The sequence below is a fragment of the Paroedura picta genome, chromosome 1 (assembly GCF_049243985.1).
Source record: "Paroedura picta isolate Pp20150507F chromosome 1, Ppicta_v3.0, whole genome shotgun sequence".
Lineage (NCBI taxonomy): Eukaryota > Metazoa > Chordata > Lepidosauria > Squamata > Gekkonidae > Paroedura > Paroedura picta.
In genome coordinates, this window is record NC_135369.1 from 81130545 (window position 1) to 81146954 (window position 16410).

A 16410-nucleotide genomic window follows, 5' to 3' on the forward strand; every position below is an offset into this window, starting at 1 on the left:
GACACCCAGCTCTGTCTTCTCATGGATGGCCTCCCGGAATCTCGCCCCAGAACCATTTGCCAGATGTTTGGAAGTTGTGGCTGCATGGCTTGAGCAGATTCGCCTGAAACTCAACCCCTCCAAGATGGATGTCCTATGGCTGGGAAGGAAGGGGGCAGAACAGGAAGTGCGCTTACCTGCCCAGGCCGAGAAACAGCTGACCACCTCTCCCAAGGCCAGGAACTTGGAAGTGACCTTGGATACCTCATTGACCGTGGAGGCACAGGTCAAAAAAGTTGCCCACCAGACATTTTACCATCCTCATCAAGCATGGCTACTAGCACTCTATCTGTTCTCTGATCACCTAGCCATGGTGATCCATGTGATGGTCACCTCCAGACTAGACTTCTGTAACTCACTCTACATGGGTCTGCCCTTGCCTCTGACCCGGAAATTACAGCTGGTGCAAAATGTGGCTGCTAGGGTCCTCACAGGAACACCTTGGAGGGCCCAAATCCAGCCGATGCAGAGGCAACTGCATTGGTTACCAGTTACGGTCTGGATCAAGTTCAAGGTTCTGGTTCAGAACTTTAAGGCCTTATGTGGTCTGGGACCCACATATCTGAGGGACCGCCTGTCACTCTATATCCTCCACAGGGCTTTGCACTCTGTGGGTACCAACTTGTTGGTCATTCCCAGCCACAGAGAAGCTCACCTGGCTTTGATGATGGCCAGGGCCTTTTCGGTCCTGGCCCCAACCTGGTGGAATGAGCTCCTGGAAGAGCTGCGGGCCTTGCAGGAACTTCTGTCTTTCCACAGGGCCTGCAAGAAGGAGGTCTTCTGCCAGGCCTACAGTTGAGGCCAGTGCTGTAGAATAGTGATCCTCAACCTGTGGGCCGCGGACCACATGTGGTCCTTCGACTAATTGGAGGTGGGCCCCGAAGGACGCCTCCCCCCCCCCTTTGGGTGTCATTGTCTCTCGTCGCAGAGAAACAAGCTCAGGGTTCCCAGTGATTTGTCATTGTCATGAGTTAAAATTTCCATGAAAATAAATTGTTCCTTATGTTCATTGTTGTGGCGTGTCTGTATCTTATTTTGAAGGGATGTTTAAACATTACCATAGCGATCAGAGAGCGTTAGGGCAGTGGCTGAGAGTAGAGGAGTAAACTACCCCCCCCCCCACCGGGCCTCAGTAAAATTGTCAAGCGTTGAGTGGTCCCCGGTGATAAAAAGGTTGGGGACCACTGCTGTAGAACATTGTACGTCCCCCCCCCAGGAAGACAAACCACCTTATTGAACCACCAGCAATGGTAGCAGTGCATCTTGTCTGTGGTGCCCGCCAGGGAGTTGGTTGTAGTAGAGATGGGGTTATTTTTACTGCCATGTTGTTACTATTATTTTATAATTTTATTGGGGTTTTTAATCTGAGTTTTATGTATGGATTTTTTTTATCATGTAACCTGCCATGATCCAGCTTGCTGTGAGTTGCGGGTAATAAATCGAATTAACAACAACAACAACTGAACAAAATATATGGAAGCTTCACCATATGGGGTTGCTAATTTTGAAAGGTGGGGAGTTGGTTTTTCAATGCAGGACTGCTGGAGTAATTTTTATGAAATCTGAATCAAGAGGAAATATTTCCAGAATATATACATCTATATGGAAGGTAATTTTGAAGATGTTACACATGCTCATGTAATAGGAAGATATATAGCCAATATTATATCTGGGAACATAAGTGATAATTTACATATTTTCACAAATACACCCTGTTCCAGTAAGCAACAAGAACTGAGGATAGGATATTTTGTGGAGTTCTACATCTTTATCTAGGTGAGGGTATAGATGCATATGGGAATACATTGCTTTGAACAGAAAGTGTGTATCTTTAAAAGAAACAATAAACCTTTGAGCCTCCAAACAGCAACTGTGTGCTCCATGAAGATGAGAATGATTGTTGTGGTTGTGCTTTGACTTCATCAGGAGGAAAGCTGAGTGAACTATGTTATGTTAAAGCATATATTTATGGCAGAGTGGATGGGAGGCCGATCCTTTTGTTGAAAACATTTTACAGACAACTCACTACAAATGTCCATTAATCTCTCAAACGGTGACTGCCGGCAGAACAGCAGCAGCCAAGAAGTGTGTGTGTCTCTCTTCATGGCTCTACTCCAGAGAAGGTGCCCATTCTACATTCAGCTCTAGAGAAAGAACAAGAACTGGTAATGTAGCAGAGAAGACAGAAGAACTCCCTCCCCAACTGCCTTGTAATAACAGCATAGGAAAAAAATGCTCAAGACTGTAGGAATCAAAATCTTTGCAACCTTTCTTAAAGGGCATGAGTTATCCCGATTTCATTTTCATCCTCCTATGGCTTCTGACAACTGGATGCTTTGGTCATCCAATACCAAACCAACTTTGACATTTTGGGAGAACATTCGGGTGGTTTCCAGCAGAGGAATAAAAGTCAACCTGACCTGCGGTTACTGTGTGTGTGTGTGTGGGGGGGGGGGGGGGGATTGCAGTTTGCCTTTTGTCTTGATGCAACTGAGAGGCTTATCAGTCTACTGGAAATTTGAATGGTGAGTGCCAGGACATGCTTTATCATTGTGGCACCTCATCTTTTTAGAGGGGATTGTATCATTGGTCCTTTACCTAGGGGTGGTATTTAATTCCCTAAGTAAACTCAAGTATTTTGATAACTTAATCCCTTCCCCTCTCCTTGGGCAGAAGTGAGCTACAGCTGACTGGATATGCAATGCATACACTAAGTGAAACATAAAATCCGATGTGTCGGACAACCAGATGTACCCCAAAGGGAGTCAGCCCTTAATTTAAGAATTGAAATAAATTAAAGCCAAAAAGATTTAAATTACTGTACATAACTGAATTTAAGGTGGATTCTCTAGACCAGTGTTCCGCAACCTTTTCCAGGTTGCAGACCGGTGTGGGGGGAGGGCGGTCCGGGGGCCACGCATGTGCGACAGCCCCTGCGCAAATTCTGGGCTGCCACGCATGCGTGTTTGGGGCCCCACCGGGCGCAAATGTGCATGCGTGGACCTGCCGCGCATGTATGTTTGCACTGCTGGCTGTGCTTCCCTCCCCCCCTGCAGAAAGAAGCTTGCCATGCCACAAGCTAATCGGTTGCTTTGGCGGTTGATTTGCTTGTGGCCTAGGAAGGTTCTTGCTTCGGGGGGGGGGCGGGGAGAGGGAGCTGCGGTTTGGTGCCGAGGCCTTCGTGGCCCGGCACCGGGCTGCAGCCCGGTGGTTGGGGACCACTGCTCTAAACTTCTTTTCAAGAGCACAGTATAACATGTACAAACATAGTTTTGCATTATTTTCTCTCTGGCATAGAATCATAGAATTGGAAGTGGCAATACAGGCCATCTAATCCAACCCTCTGCTCTATGCAGGATCAGTCTAAAGCATCCATGATAAGTAGCTGCACAGCCAGTCAGTGAGGGGGAGCTCGCCATCTCCTTAGGCAGCTGATTCCACTGCTGAACTACTTTGACTACTCTGAATTTCCCCCACCCACCGATATCTAGCTGGTATCATTCTACATGTTTAAATCCATTACGGCAGGTCCTCTCCTCTGCTGCCAAAAAGAACCTTTCCCTGCTCTCCTGTAAGTGACAACCTTTCAAATACTTAAAGACAACCTTTCAAATTGCATATTGCAATATTACATATTGCATTCCTTCAATTCCATGTATTTTGGAGGCTTAGCTTTAGGTGGGTAGCAGCTTAAGAAAGGGCCTTTTCAGTTGTGGCACTGAAACGCTGGAACACCGTCTTTATCATTGTCTTCCACAAGTGGGTGAAGACTTTCCCCCTTGGTTTGGTGTTCCTCCATTGTCTGTTGTTTGCCTTTCTCCCCAGTGCAATGAATACAGGGGAATTTCAGCCCTCCCACCCCTGTTCTTGGGTATTAGACCTACAGAACTACCCTGCTGTGATCCATACCCCTAGACACTCCAGGCCACCGAATTGACTATATTGGAGGCTGGGGAGCTCTTTCAGTTGTACTGCCATCTGGTTTTATCGTGTCTTCCTTTATTCTATTGTTATGTTTGTTTTATTGGGGCAAGATTTGGAGATTTTATTCTAAGATTTTATGTACGATGTTTTATATATATGCTGTAAACCACCATGAACTAGTTCGCTAGAAGTAGCAGTCTAGATATCAAATTATAAATAAAAATAAATTTGTCTATAATATCTATGTAAATGCTATTTTAAGGTTTTGATGTTTACCACATGGGGGACCCTATTTGGGTGAAAAGGCAGCCTAGAATGTTAAATAAAATAAATATTCCATTATCTAGATATTAGCTGTTTTCTGGCTTTAGTAGCTACCTGATTATGAGACAGTGCATCGACATGTATATTCATAGTTGCAAAGTGTAGTGCGAGGACATCTATTCAGGATCACAACCAGCCTGGTGTAGTAGTTAAGAGCCATGGTCTCCAATCTGGAGAACTGGGTTTGATTTCCCACTCTTCAACATGCAGCCAGCTGGGTGACCCTGGGTTGTTCACAGTTCTTTCTCAAATTTTCTCAATTCTTTCAGGGTATCTATTGTGGGGAGAGGAAGAGAAGGTGATTATAAGCCACTTTGAGACAACTTAGAGTAGAGAAAAGTGGGGTACAAAAGAACAGCTCTTCTTTTCTTCTTCAATACAGATTAGTTATTCCTTAACACATTTTAGTGAGATGTTTGTTGACACAGGCAGTCTGGTTAATGATAACATGTTCATCTCTTGTTCTTTCAGTGCTTATTTATATGATGAACCAGGATTCTCTGATCCAGATTACTGACTGTGAGCAGCCTGGCAGATGGCTGCAGTTATTAGAACAGTTATGTTGCACTAGCAAAAGTCAGCAGTCTTCTGACACCAAGCCAGTCTTTACTACCTTGGCTGTAGCCATTGATACAGAAGTGGCACAAATACAGCCTCCACTTGTATTTGATATCACCCAAGAGAGACAGAAAGGGTCTGGGAATACACTGGAGACCTGGGGAGGTCCAAATGCTTCACAGAGCTGATGGATGGCCTAAGCTTACCCAAAGTGGGCTGCACACTGTTTGCATCTTCCTCATCATCCCTGTGATGCTTGGGTTAACGGATGCTGAGCTCCATGCCTTCTGACACAGTATGGATCTTGCTTGCTTTCTGTCTTTTGGTTTCTGAAAAAGGCAATGTCACCACAAAGCAGGTGGCTCCTTTAAACAATTGGCTGTATCTTGATGTCTGTTTTTGCCCAACAAAAATGATTCCTGCTGAGCTATGTTGGAAGGAGCTCTTTATCTTCTGCAAACATGAATATTTTGTTAAGGGAGGGGGGAAATGTGCAATTACTTATGAAATCAAATATAATGATAAGACTAAAATGTGGATTGGTTCTGGAAACAGTAATTTTTACCAGCATGAATAATTATTGTTTTAAGAACACAGTGCAAATAATAAGTCCCTGCTAGCATTGTACTGATATAAAACTGGGGACCACAAATAATGTTAATTATAATTGTTGTGGTTACTGCTTATCCAGACAGACAGAAGTATAAAACTGAAAAGTTATACTATTCTGTAAGACTTTACAAATAACTTGAAGATTTAGTTAAATGGTGCCATCAAACTACACAGTGATGATTCCAAGCCTAGATTCAAGCGGGTAGCTGTGTTGTTCTGAAGCAGTAGAACAAATTTAGAGTTCAGTGGCACCTTTAAGTTTTATTCAAGGTATTGTATCTGAGGAAGTGTGCGTGCATATGAAAGCTCCTACCTTGAATAAAACTTTGTTGGTTTTAAACATGCCACTGGACTCTAAAAGTGATTCCAAGGCTATACAGTGTCCATTTGCTGACACTGACTGGTTTAAAGTAGAGAAAGCAGTGTGCCAAAGTTTCCCTCTTCCTGTTTAACTTGTATGCTGAGATCATTATGAGAGAAATTGAACTCAAAGAATCCAACACTGGAATTAAGATTGGAGGAAGAAATATGAATAATCTCCAGTATGCTGATGACACCACCCTCCAGTCAGAAACTAGAACAGCCAATTACAAAGGTCAATGAAGTAAGAAAGAAATTTGGCCTTAAACTCTAAAAAGACAAAAAAATAATAACCACTGCAAAAAACAGACATGTCACAATAACCATCGATGGTGATGAGATTGAATGTTCAAGAATTCATTTTTCTTGGATCACAAATCGATGTGAGTGGCACTTGCAGTATAGAAATGAAACATAGAATTGCTCTGGGTCGCTCAGCAATGATGAGCTTGAACCGAACATGGAAAAGCAAGGACATAAGCCTTACTATCAAATGCAGATTAGTTAGATTCATTTTATTTCCAGTAGCCACTTATGGCTGTGAAAGTTGGACGATGAAAATAATCAGACAAGAGAAGAATTGATTAATTTGAAGTCTGGTGTTGGAGAAGGCTTCTGTGGGTTTCATGGACAGCAGAAATCACTAACAAGGAAATGCTACAGTACATAAAGTTTGGTAGACAAAATCACGAAATTCCAACTCACTTAGTTTGGCCATATCATGCAATTCAACTCAATGGAGAAAGCGATTATGCTAGGATTGGTCAGTGGAAAAAGGAAACCAGGCCAACAAAGAACCTGGTGGTTAGACGTAATCAGAATGGACACTGGCCAGGACATTACGTGGATGCGGGAGGCATTGTGGGATTGGAGATTGTGGTGACAGTTGTGCCATGGGATCACCAAGAATCGGTCACAACTGAATGGCTGACAACAGCAACAACAACAACAGTGACTGACTCTAGGAGCTTACAATCTAAATTTGTCCATAATGTAGACAACAAAGAAAAGATGGATCAGAGATAAGGAGGAATATACATTCATTGTATATTCTAGTTTTACTTTTAGATCTAAGGCACTGAGCCAAGGGCTTCACAGGAGAGATGGATCTTGAACAGACATTTGGAGGAAATGTTAAGTGATATTGCACACATTTCGAAGAGGTAATTCCAGGTATAAGAGGCAACAAGAGAAAAAAACTGCACTGTTCAGAGGAACAGTAGTCTTCTGAATAGCTATGGAGCAAGGATCATGTGCAGAGGATGTATTGGGGTGTAAGAGGAGGGAATAATGAGGGGGCACAGTCTTGAAGAGCCAAAAGTGTATGGATGAGGCATTTGTGCCAAATTTGAGGCCAGGCAATATATGCTTGCTGGTTATTTGAAAAAAAGGGTTTGAAATTGAATCCAGTTTTCATGACCTTTTATCCTCATATTGGCTCTCAGCCAGCAGATCTGACTCTGAGAGCTAGGTCAGGGTGTATGTATCCACTCAACACATCCTGGTTGGGCATCACACTAAAAGTATGTAGTCCTTGAAAAATGAATTTGTGATTTCTATCCTTCCTTGCCATAGAACAAAGTTTAAATATATCTGCAGTTTTTGCTTCAGTCTAGAAAAGTGAGAAAGGCTGACTGGTGGTTTTCATACTGCACTGCTTTCTTTCCCTTATCATGGGCACTGGTCCCTGTCCCTACTCTGCTCAGAACCGGTGTGTTGAGGTTGTAGTCAAGTAGCTATAAGGTTGTAGTCAACGTAGAACAAACAAACTGAATACAGACAAGAAAGAGGTAACTAGCAATTTGGAGGGACTGGACTCATGTGGTATGGGTGGAGTGGTATTTGCAGAGCAGTCAGAGCTCAGAGGTGCTCTTGGACCCAGTTGCCAAGACTATAGTGGCCAAGACCATCAGTTACATTTGGTTTATTAATGCTCTTGTTTCTTAGTCTCAACCAAAGTGGCCATGGTAATCCATGCTCTTGTAACCTTGTGGTATGGCACCCTTGTTGTACTGTCCTTCATGACCATTTGGAAGACAACTTTGCTCCAGATATGGCAATGTGATTACAACCATTGGCTAGCCAATTGGAATACATTTTGCCTGTTCTAAAATAGCTGCATTGGCTGCCAATTTGTTTCTGAGTGTTGGTTATGACATCCCTTTATAGTCTACATAACCTACCTAACTAAAGGACTGTTTATTCCCATAGGAACCCAGTCACAAGCTACCTTCCTTGGGTAGCCACTGACTGGATGCTTCAAGTAGCCCACCTGGCAAGAATCAGCTCATGTTTTCTTCAGGCATAGCTCCCACCTGTGAGGGAGGTTAGGCAGGTAGAATGACTGGCCCAAAGTCACCCAGTGAGCTTCTGTGGCATCAGCAGGGACTGGGTCATTGCTCTCGGAGATCCTAATCCAGCACTCTAGCTGGCTTCAGCTGCAAACATTTTTTTTTAGGGTGTGCGGGCTTATTTGGGGAGAAAGGAGCTCCAAATAAATAGATGTTAAATGGGGTTTCATTTTATTTTGTATGTCTTCAGTTGTGATTTGTAGGCTGCACTGACCCATGAAGAAAGGCGGAGGTACATATTTTTAATTTTCATTTTTAAAAATGTACATTACTGGTTTCTAAAACTGGCCATCAACGTACAGAAATTTGCTAGGCTCATCCTCCACCTAATCCCATTCTTTGTCATAGGTTTTGCACTTTGCATAAATTTTCCTATTAATTTTTCAGACTAATAGAGCATTTCTAAACTGGTCCAATTCTATTGCATTAAGTGGGCTTTCTCTTAAGAAAGTGTTTTTAGGACTGCAGCCGACGGCATACGATGGGAGACTTCATTTTTCGTGTTCCAGAGTCTGTATTGTCGCAAGGCGGCGGTGATAAGCCAGGAAGGGAGTGCCTCTGTGCATGCACAGAATGCCTGGTCCTCACCCGTGAGAAGGGACGCCTCCTGCCTGCCGGCACTTGCGATCCGAAGGCATCGAGGCATCTTCCGGCCGGGGCCGGGGCTGGGGCCTTGCCTTTCAGAAGTTAAGCCCCGCTCCAGCGTAAGCCATTTATGCAAATTGACCTCATTTCCCTCGCGCAGCTCATTTGCAGCTCGCCTCGCTTCCCGGTGGATGAGGCGATTCTCCCTTCCCCCCGCCGTGTTCGGGGCCCGGCTCCATCCGGCCCAAGACGCTGTCCAGGGGGGCTGCCGGCCGCCGCCGCCGCCGCCAAGGGAGCCTTTGCAGTTGCTGCTGGAGCTGGAGCAGCGGCGGCACCTTTGACGTTCCCTTTCCCCACGTGACAGGCGGCCTCGCTTCTTTCCAGGCAGGCAGGGAGAGGGAGGTGCTGCTGCTGCTGCTGCCTCCGCTTCTGCAAAGCTTTGGGGGAGTCGCGGGCTCAGGAGGAGCGGCGGCGGCGGCAGCAGCGTCGGCGAGGAGCCCTGTCCGCATTGTTTATGTGATGAACGAGCCTGGCTTCCTGCCGTCTGCTGCCGGCTGACAGAGACCGCGCCAGGGGCCAGGCAGGAAGGAGGAGGAAGCTGCCGCGGTGGCGTGAGTGACCTTGGCCCAGGAGGTAAATGCGGGACGGCGGGAAGTGGAGAGACTGCTGCGTGCCCCCCCCCGCCCCCCTCCCGGGCTCCCCATTCGCGCCTGCTGCGTTTGTGCGTGAAGCTCGCCGAGGAGCCCGGCCGGGGCTAGGAAGGGGCGGGCTGGTGGCGCCCGTGGCGCTGTCCGCGGTGCTGAAACCTCGGGCAGACACTCTGCCTGAACCGCAGGGCAGAGCAATCCCGCCTGCCATTTGCTGTGGGAAAGGCACACGGACGTACGCACGCTTCGAGGGCTGCGGGAAAGAGGGAGAGAAATGAGAGGAAGCGGTGGATGGAAGAGCTCCTGCGGCAAGGACGGGATAGCGAGATATAGCTTTAAAAATAATGTTTGGGCTTCGGCAGACTCCCTGCGGTGGCTGGGGCCGCCTTTAGTTAGCTCTCATTCGGCCATCTCCAAGTCAAGAGCGAGACACAGCATGCTCTGTGAGTTGTGTTTGTGAAACAAGCGGAAAGTGAGGGATTCAAAGGAAGGGTGTGTAGGAAGACCTTGGCAGAGGAAAATGTGACTGTCATTTACCCTATGCAGATCACCTGTCTACTGCAGAAGGAACTCTGTCTTGGCTGACTCTTTCAATGAGGGGCAGAAGTAGCCTAATCCCTCAGCAAACCGTGAAGAGAAAGTGTGGTCGCCCCACCCTTTCAAGGCTGGGACTTGGAGCACAAAGGTTGCCCAGTGGTCAAGTTTTTCAAAAGGATGGAAACAAGAATGGCCAGGAAGCTGACATGCTTATTAGCATCCTGATGAAGTCTTTCACATGACAAGTCAATTCACTCTAAGCCAGGTTAGCAAAGAGCCCTGATTTACAGGCAGGGAAAAGATGTGTAAGTCTTAGCGGGAAATACCAAATACTTTGTCCCAATACATCACATTGGATATTTGAGTGTGTGTGTGTGTATTTCACAGGGACTAGTGAAACTGGTTCTGAGAAAAAGTCAAAGCCTTTAATAATCTATGTAGGAAGAAGACCTGCAAAATGTTAAGTCTTGGCTGAGGTAACTTTTTTTGGTTTACAGGGGCAAATTGCTCTGCAAAAGATTTGTCAACAGATCAAGCCACTGAGACATGGCACAAGGAAATAATTATGGACAGGGCAGCAATGGGGTGGCTGATGAATCCCCAAACATGTTGGTGTACAGAAAGGTAGGACATTTTCAGATACTTGGACAGGGCTCCCCCACCCATTGATTTCCTTCCTTGCCAATGAATACACACCATTATTGTATGTCACTAATTGATCAGTCCTTTTATACTGCTTAAACCTTTGCTGCCTAGTTTATTCCACAGTTGCAGATAGTGGAAAGGCGGAAAGAAATTCATGATCAAAGACACTTTTCATCTGTTTTTGGTATGAAATTATGCTGATCTGTTGTAGCCTTGAAAGCAAAATTGATATGTGCATGCATATATTTGTGTGCACCCACACACACATATGGGGAGAACTTTTGCAGTTAACACTCTGTGACTCTGTCTTCTGTTTAAAACTGACTGAAGATATGAAAAGTGCTTGAACTAAGATCTGGGATATTATTAATAAGAAAAGTAGTTAATTCTAGTTATGTTGAGAATAATGTATTTGAAGTTAGTACTTTTCCTTTGTACTTTCTGGATGAAAAACAGTTATTATTGTAGTATTCAACCATCTATTTTTTTAAAAATCTGTGCAGCCTGAAATCTATAAGAATTTTCTTCCATTTTTCACCTTGGGGAGGGGGGAGGAGATTATTTCCCATTTGAAATAAATATGATTTGTGCAAGATCAAAGGTTCTGCATACTTCTTTTTATTTTGACTGGAGGTGTCCTGACTGTATTGTGTGCTGAATCTACCAATATATTTTTTAAGAGTAATGCTGTCATATGGCAAATATTCAGTATCAGTAAATGAATGTTATTTGGATGCTGCACTTTGAGTAGAGATACTGCATGGGGAGCTTTAGTGAATTTGGGCAGTAAAAATCTTTAACGTTGAAAATTCTTATTCCATATTTATTATTCTAGCTGATTTAAAGGAATTTAATATAATGGTCTTACATTTATCATAGTCATGTTGGAAGCTGCAAAACTGTAATCATTACAAACATACGGCTTTAGAACATGTTCAGGATGAATGAAAACATCTGTAATCATATTATTATTTCATAAAAGGACTAAACATGAAAAGTAAAAAAGATCAGTGGTGTAGCATTGGTGTTATAATTGTATATCAAAGAGCAATTAAGTATCTAAGAAAAATTTAGCCAATAGAATGAACTGCACAGGGGATTTCTGAAATGCTGCTTTAGAATAGGCTACATCATCCACTGTGTTTTCTAGTTTCATAAGTAAATGATGTGATATGTTTCTGCTCTATGCTTTAATATGGTCTGTGGGCCAATCATAGCACATTCCTAATGTAATGTCTTCAAAATCTTTGGCTATAGTGGATTAATAACTGTGGATCAGCAATTTCCATTTTCCCTAATGTAAATGTCTAATACTAATTTCTTAAGTGTATTTATGTTGTAGGTAGACAACATCAATGGAAACAAATTTAGCCTAGTAAATGTTTATACTTGACATTGGTGGCTATATTTATAATTAAACATGTTCATGAAAACTGATTGTTTTGCAAGTACATATGTAAAGAGAGATAATATATAACTTAGTCTACTTCTGAACTTGTGAATAATATTTTAATATAATAAAAACACACTGGAGTTTTGATTTTATAATGTTATTTAAATCTACAGATGCAATAAGTAGGGCAACTGTTTATTTTAAAAGAAATTTTGAATTGTGCTAAATAGCATTAAGGTCAGGTGTTGGAGATCCCACACACACAAAGGTTTTTGTTTTGGCAGAATTATTTCAGAAGTACCTGATGTGTATTAGAGAGCATAATAATGGAGTTAATTTCTTAGATTTCTGTGTGATATTAACTGTGATTCATACCTTGTACTGGTGTTGGGATATGTTTTTGCAGTTGCTAGAGTTGCTATGTGACACCTGCAAAATTAGACAGAAGCATTCTCGGTTCACTTAAGAATCCCTCATGATCTATTTCAATATATGTGGTAGTAGAAGGTATCTATGAAGTAGGCAGCAAAACAAAGCCTGATGATTATATTCTGAAAGCATATTGTTTTCTGACAATGATAAAATGATATTGCTGTTTGTATGATGATATGAAGGTGTAATATCTCTGTCTGGAATATAAAAACATCAGAACGTAGGAGCCAATCTACATATTATATAGCATGAGATTGTTTGATGTAATAACATTGCAAGCATAGGGGTCATATTTTTGAGTGTTTGACCAACACACAAGAGCTATCCAGTTTCTTGCTTCCACCTGAAGTCGGTTTGCAGAGTAATGGATAGTAAGTTATGTCAAGGTTAATCAAGGAGACTGAAATTTGGTGTTAGTGTGTTGCATGAGCAAATCTGTTAGTTATTTTAAAGAATCACATGTTGACTGCTAAATGTAGTTTATGAAGGGTCTCATTGCCAATTTGATATGATTTAGGCAGAAAGACTGTTTCCAAAGACTGTATTCTGACCTGAAATGAAGGCACTGTCCTCACTAAAGAGGTTTTCACTAGCTATATTTAGTCTTTGATATTCTCAGATATGCAAGATCTTGCTGAAGATGCCTCGGGATAAACAACTTTTCCTCCCCTAAGGACCCAAGTCCCACAAAACATCATTATTCAGCCTTTTTTGTCTTTCCCCATGTTTCAATGATTTTGCATGTGTACATAGATTGACAATTTGGCTCAGTGGTAGTTGCCACCTGGAAGGTATTGTAGGTATGAACTACCAGTGCTTATGTGGGATATAGCTTCTATTTCCTTCTATGCTTCTTGGATACTTTGGGGCAAAGTAGATGTGCCAGAAACAGCTCTGTATTTATATATGTTTTATAGACAGAGGACTTGAGTCTGATTTTAATAGCAAAAAGGGGGCACGCAAGTAAGGAACGTAGAAGTCTTATGTCCAAGCACCACTCTCCACTACTAACTTTTCTTCAAGCAAAGCAGTTGTATAAGAAACTGGCTGTGGACAGAAGCTTTTGGGAGGTCACCCATTGAAAGGGGATAGTACCAGATTCTTCAATGATATTTGATTTTAAAATTAGACTTCTGTTCATTTTACTCACTGTGATTGGGCAGTTCTGGGCTGGGATATATAGAATTGTTCCCATTGCCATCAAGTCTAGCTTAGCACTATATTGGCAAGTCAGCTAGTTTTCCAGTATCTATGATACAAGCATTAGCTATGTTCCTGCTGTTTCACGTACACTTCCGCTTTATTCTTTGTCACTGGCTGGTTTGTTGGCTACTTTCTCAACTGCCCGATGGACCAGGGAACTGGCGTTGGCTAATTCACATGTCTTAGGGCAGAGGCGACCAACCACTTGATTCCTGGGAACTAAGCTATATTCCAAAGAGTGTTCCAAGAACCAGAAGTATGTTTTGTGATTCTTCCAGCATGGTTTTACTCTAGTGTTACGTTGGCATTACACAAGACTCTATATGCATCGTTAAGGGCTGGGGCCATTGCTCACTGTCCCAGTGCTGCCCAATGTTGAGAGCATTGGCCTAGGACTCAGGAGACAGTGATTCAAATCCTTTCTCTGCCATGATGCTCACTGGGTGGCCTCCGGCCATTCTCCCTTTCTTAGCTTAACCGGCCTCCTTGTGAGAATAAAAAAGGAGGAGAGAACTAAGCATGTTGCCTTGAGCTGCCCAAAGGAATGGAAATAAAAATGTGCTAAATAAATATTAGCTACAAACCCATACATGAGGTAACATTATAGTATGTCTCTTTGTAATAACAATTTTGTTTTCTGTAAAGTGAGTCTGTGGACAGAATTTTTTTTTCTTATAGTGACTGATATTTGGTAGAACCACTGCTGGGGATCAGATAACATTATTTCCTAGGCTGCCTCTGGCTCACAGGCTGCCAGTTGGCAATCCCTGGTGTAACATCCCTCAGAGTTTTCCGCTTTGCCTGAGCAGAAGTTACTGTGCCATCTGTAAATTCTCCTGGAGCAGTGAGTGCCACATCTTCAGACACATATTGAATGGTGCACGTAGTATTTGCGGTATGAAGGGAGATCTAAGACTTCCTTCTGGTGTGCAGAATGATATTTTATTGATGCTGAATTTAGGCAGACCCTTTGAAGTTTTTATCTCCCAGTAGAACTGAACTATTTTGTGTTACTGGTACACTTTTCTAACACATATTCTTGACAAGCCATGAAAAGAGAAATGCAGAAACCCTGGAATCATGAAATGTTTTCAGTCTAAAGTAAGGTTTCAGAGATAACAAGAATAATTGCTTTAAAAATCAGGAATAGCCCTTTCCTAAATGTCAAGGGATTTAGAGCTGATGTTTGTCATCAACCCTTGTCGGCAGGGCAACCATCACAAGCACTGCAACAGAAAATGCCTAGCTAAGCTAGCTTGTCATATAATTTGGAGCCTCATTTATTCTAAAAACTTAATTAGATGAGAGGGCTGATCAAAGCTACTGATTCTTTCAAGCAGAGGTCAGTAGGGCAGTATAAGAATCATGTTAACGGGTGTCCCACTTCTTATGTCAACACAGTTAGCTACTTTGGGTACTCTTCAAAAATGGTAGGACAATTTTTAAAGGCAGAAAAACTAAACAGGTCTACTCAGAAACAAGTCCTATTTTATTCAGTGTTGTATACTCCCAGGAAAGTGATTTTAGGTTGACAGCCTGAATGGTTCGCATTAACTAAATAATGAAAGGAAATGATACACTTTTGGTACGGGACAGGCACCAGGCTACAGAGGCAGACGACTGTGATTATAGTTATTATGTATCATATGGTATGTGTAGCCTAGCCAGGAGATCTGAGGATTGTCTGGCAGTCGGGCAAGGGAGATTTGGAAGCGGTTTGCCATTGCCTGCCTCTGCATCATGACCCCCTAATGTTCCTTGGAGGAACTCCATCCAAATCTTTGGAGGCTGCCCATCCAAATACTATCAGCCTGGGCTATCCAGGTCAGGTAGCAAAAGACTGGCTGCACGGGTGGAAGGTCTTTGGCACTGCCAGTTATATGTTTCTTGGATAATGGGGTAGGAGAAGGACCAGGAAAGTTAATAACAGTGAGAAAAGATGCAAAGACACACCATAAGTATGCTTCATATATTCACAAATATTATTTTAGCCACTGGGTTTATATTAAAACATAGTTTTACTAAAGCTTATTTGAACTTGTATTTGCAAAGGAAGCGGTGGAGGCAGCTAGTACCTGGTCCTCAGCTTTCATTGGTTCAGTTCCTCCTTGCCCTTTCCTTCCAGGCCCTCCACTCAAAGGACAGAAGTGCAGAGTATCCCACAAAGCCTGCATCTGCTTGAGCTTGCATCCCATGCTTATGGAATCAGCCCCATCAGGTTTGTGGCATTGCAGGCAGCAACTGCAGTTGTCCCCAAGCTGTCCCCACCCCTTGGGCCCCCAAGCCACCAAGCTTCCTGCGTCCCAATTTGGGCAAAGAAAAATTCATCACTTTGGACAATGCCACATTGTATAAACTTTACCCCAAATCTCAAGATGCTTGCATGCCAGGGTACTTGTGCCTTGAGGGAAAGCTCTTCCTTAAAATAGAATGCCAGCTGTATGACTTTTTACAGTTGCTGTCCTAATTATGAAGTAACATTTGTCTCCTAGTTGGTACTGGCCTATATTTGGGGAAAGTTGGCAGGAGCCTGTGGCAGATAGAAACCGATCAAAAGTATTTGTTTTATTTCCTACTCAATTTGTTCCAGTCTGCATTTACCCGAGGCGTACTGGGGTTCTGTTTTTAAAATGTTATTCAAAAGCAGCTATTTTTGTAAGGTAGACTACAAAGACATGATATGTATAACCTGTATTTAAACCTGCAATATTGTAACAAGGAACCATTTATGGCAAGATTCCTGTTTGTTCTTGCTGCTTTCAGGAGAAAAAGAAAAGACCAAGGCCACATTGTTATTGTA

The 16410-nt window shown here is 43.0% G+C and overlaps 1 protein-coding gene across 23 annotated transcripts in view; it reads left to right on the top strand.

The window, feature by feature from the left end:
- RGS7 (regulator of G protein signaling 7) overlaps positions 1 to 16410 on the top strand; it is a 248923-nt gene that overhangs the window by 7798 nt on the left and 224715 nt on the right. For 8 of the 23 annotated variants that reach the window (XR_013232604.1, XR_013232603.1, XM_077345010.1 and 5 more), the window contains exons 1-2: positions 8940 to 9386; positions 10435 to 10561. The exons of 1 other annotated variant lie outside the window; for it this stretch is intronic. Coding sequence is in view for 17 of the 22 variants with exons in the window: in XM_077345010.1 (XP_077201125.1) it covers positions 10484 to 10561 (78 nt within the window). In the remaining 5 variants the exon portion in view is untranslated. Of the gene's footprint in view, positions 1 to 8939; positions 9387 to 9554; positions 9636 to 9656; positions 9844 to 10182; positions 10203 to 10434; positions 10562 to 16410 lie in introns of those variants that run through there. 14 more of the 23 variants (XR_013232615.1, XM_077345060.1, XM_077345069.1 and 11 more) reach the window with 5 other exon arrangements.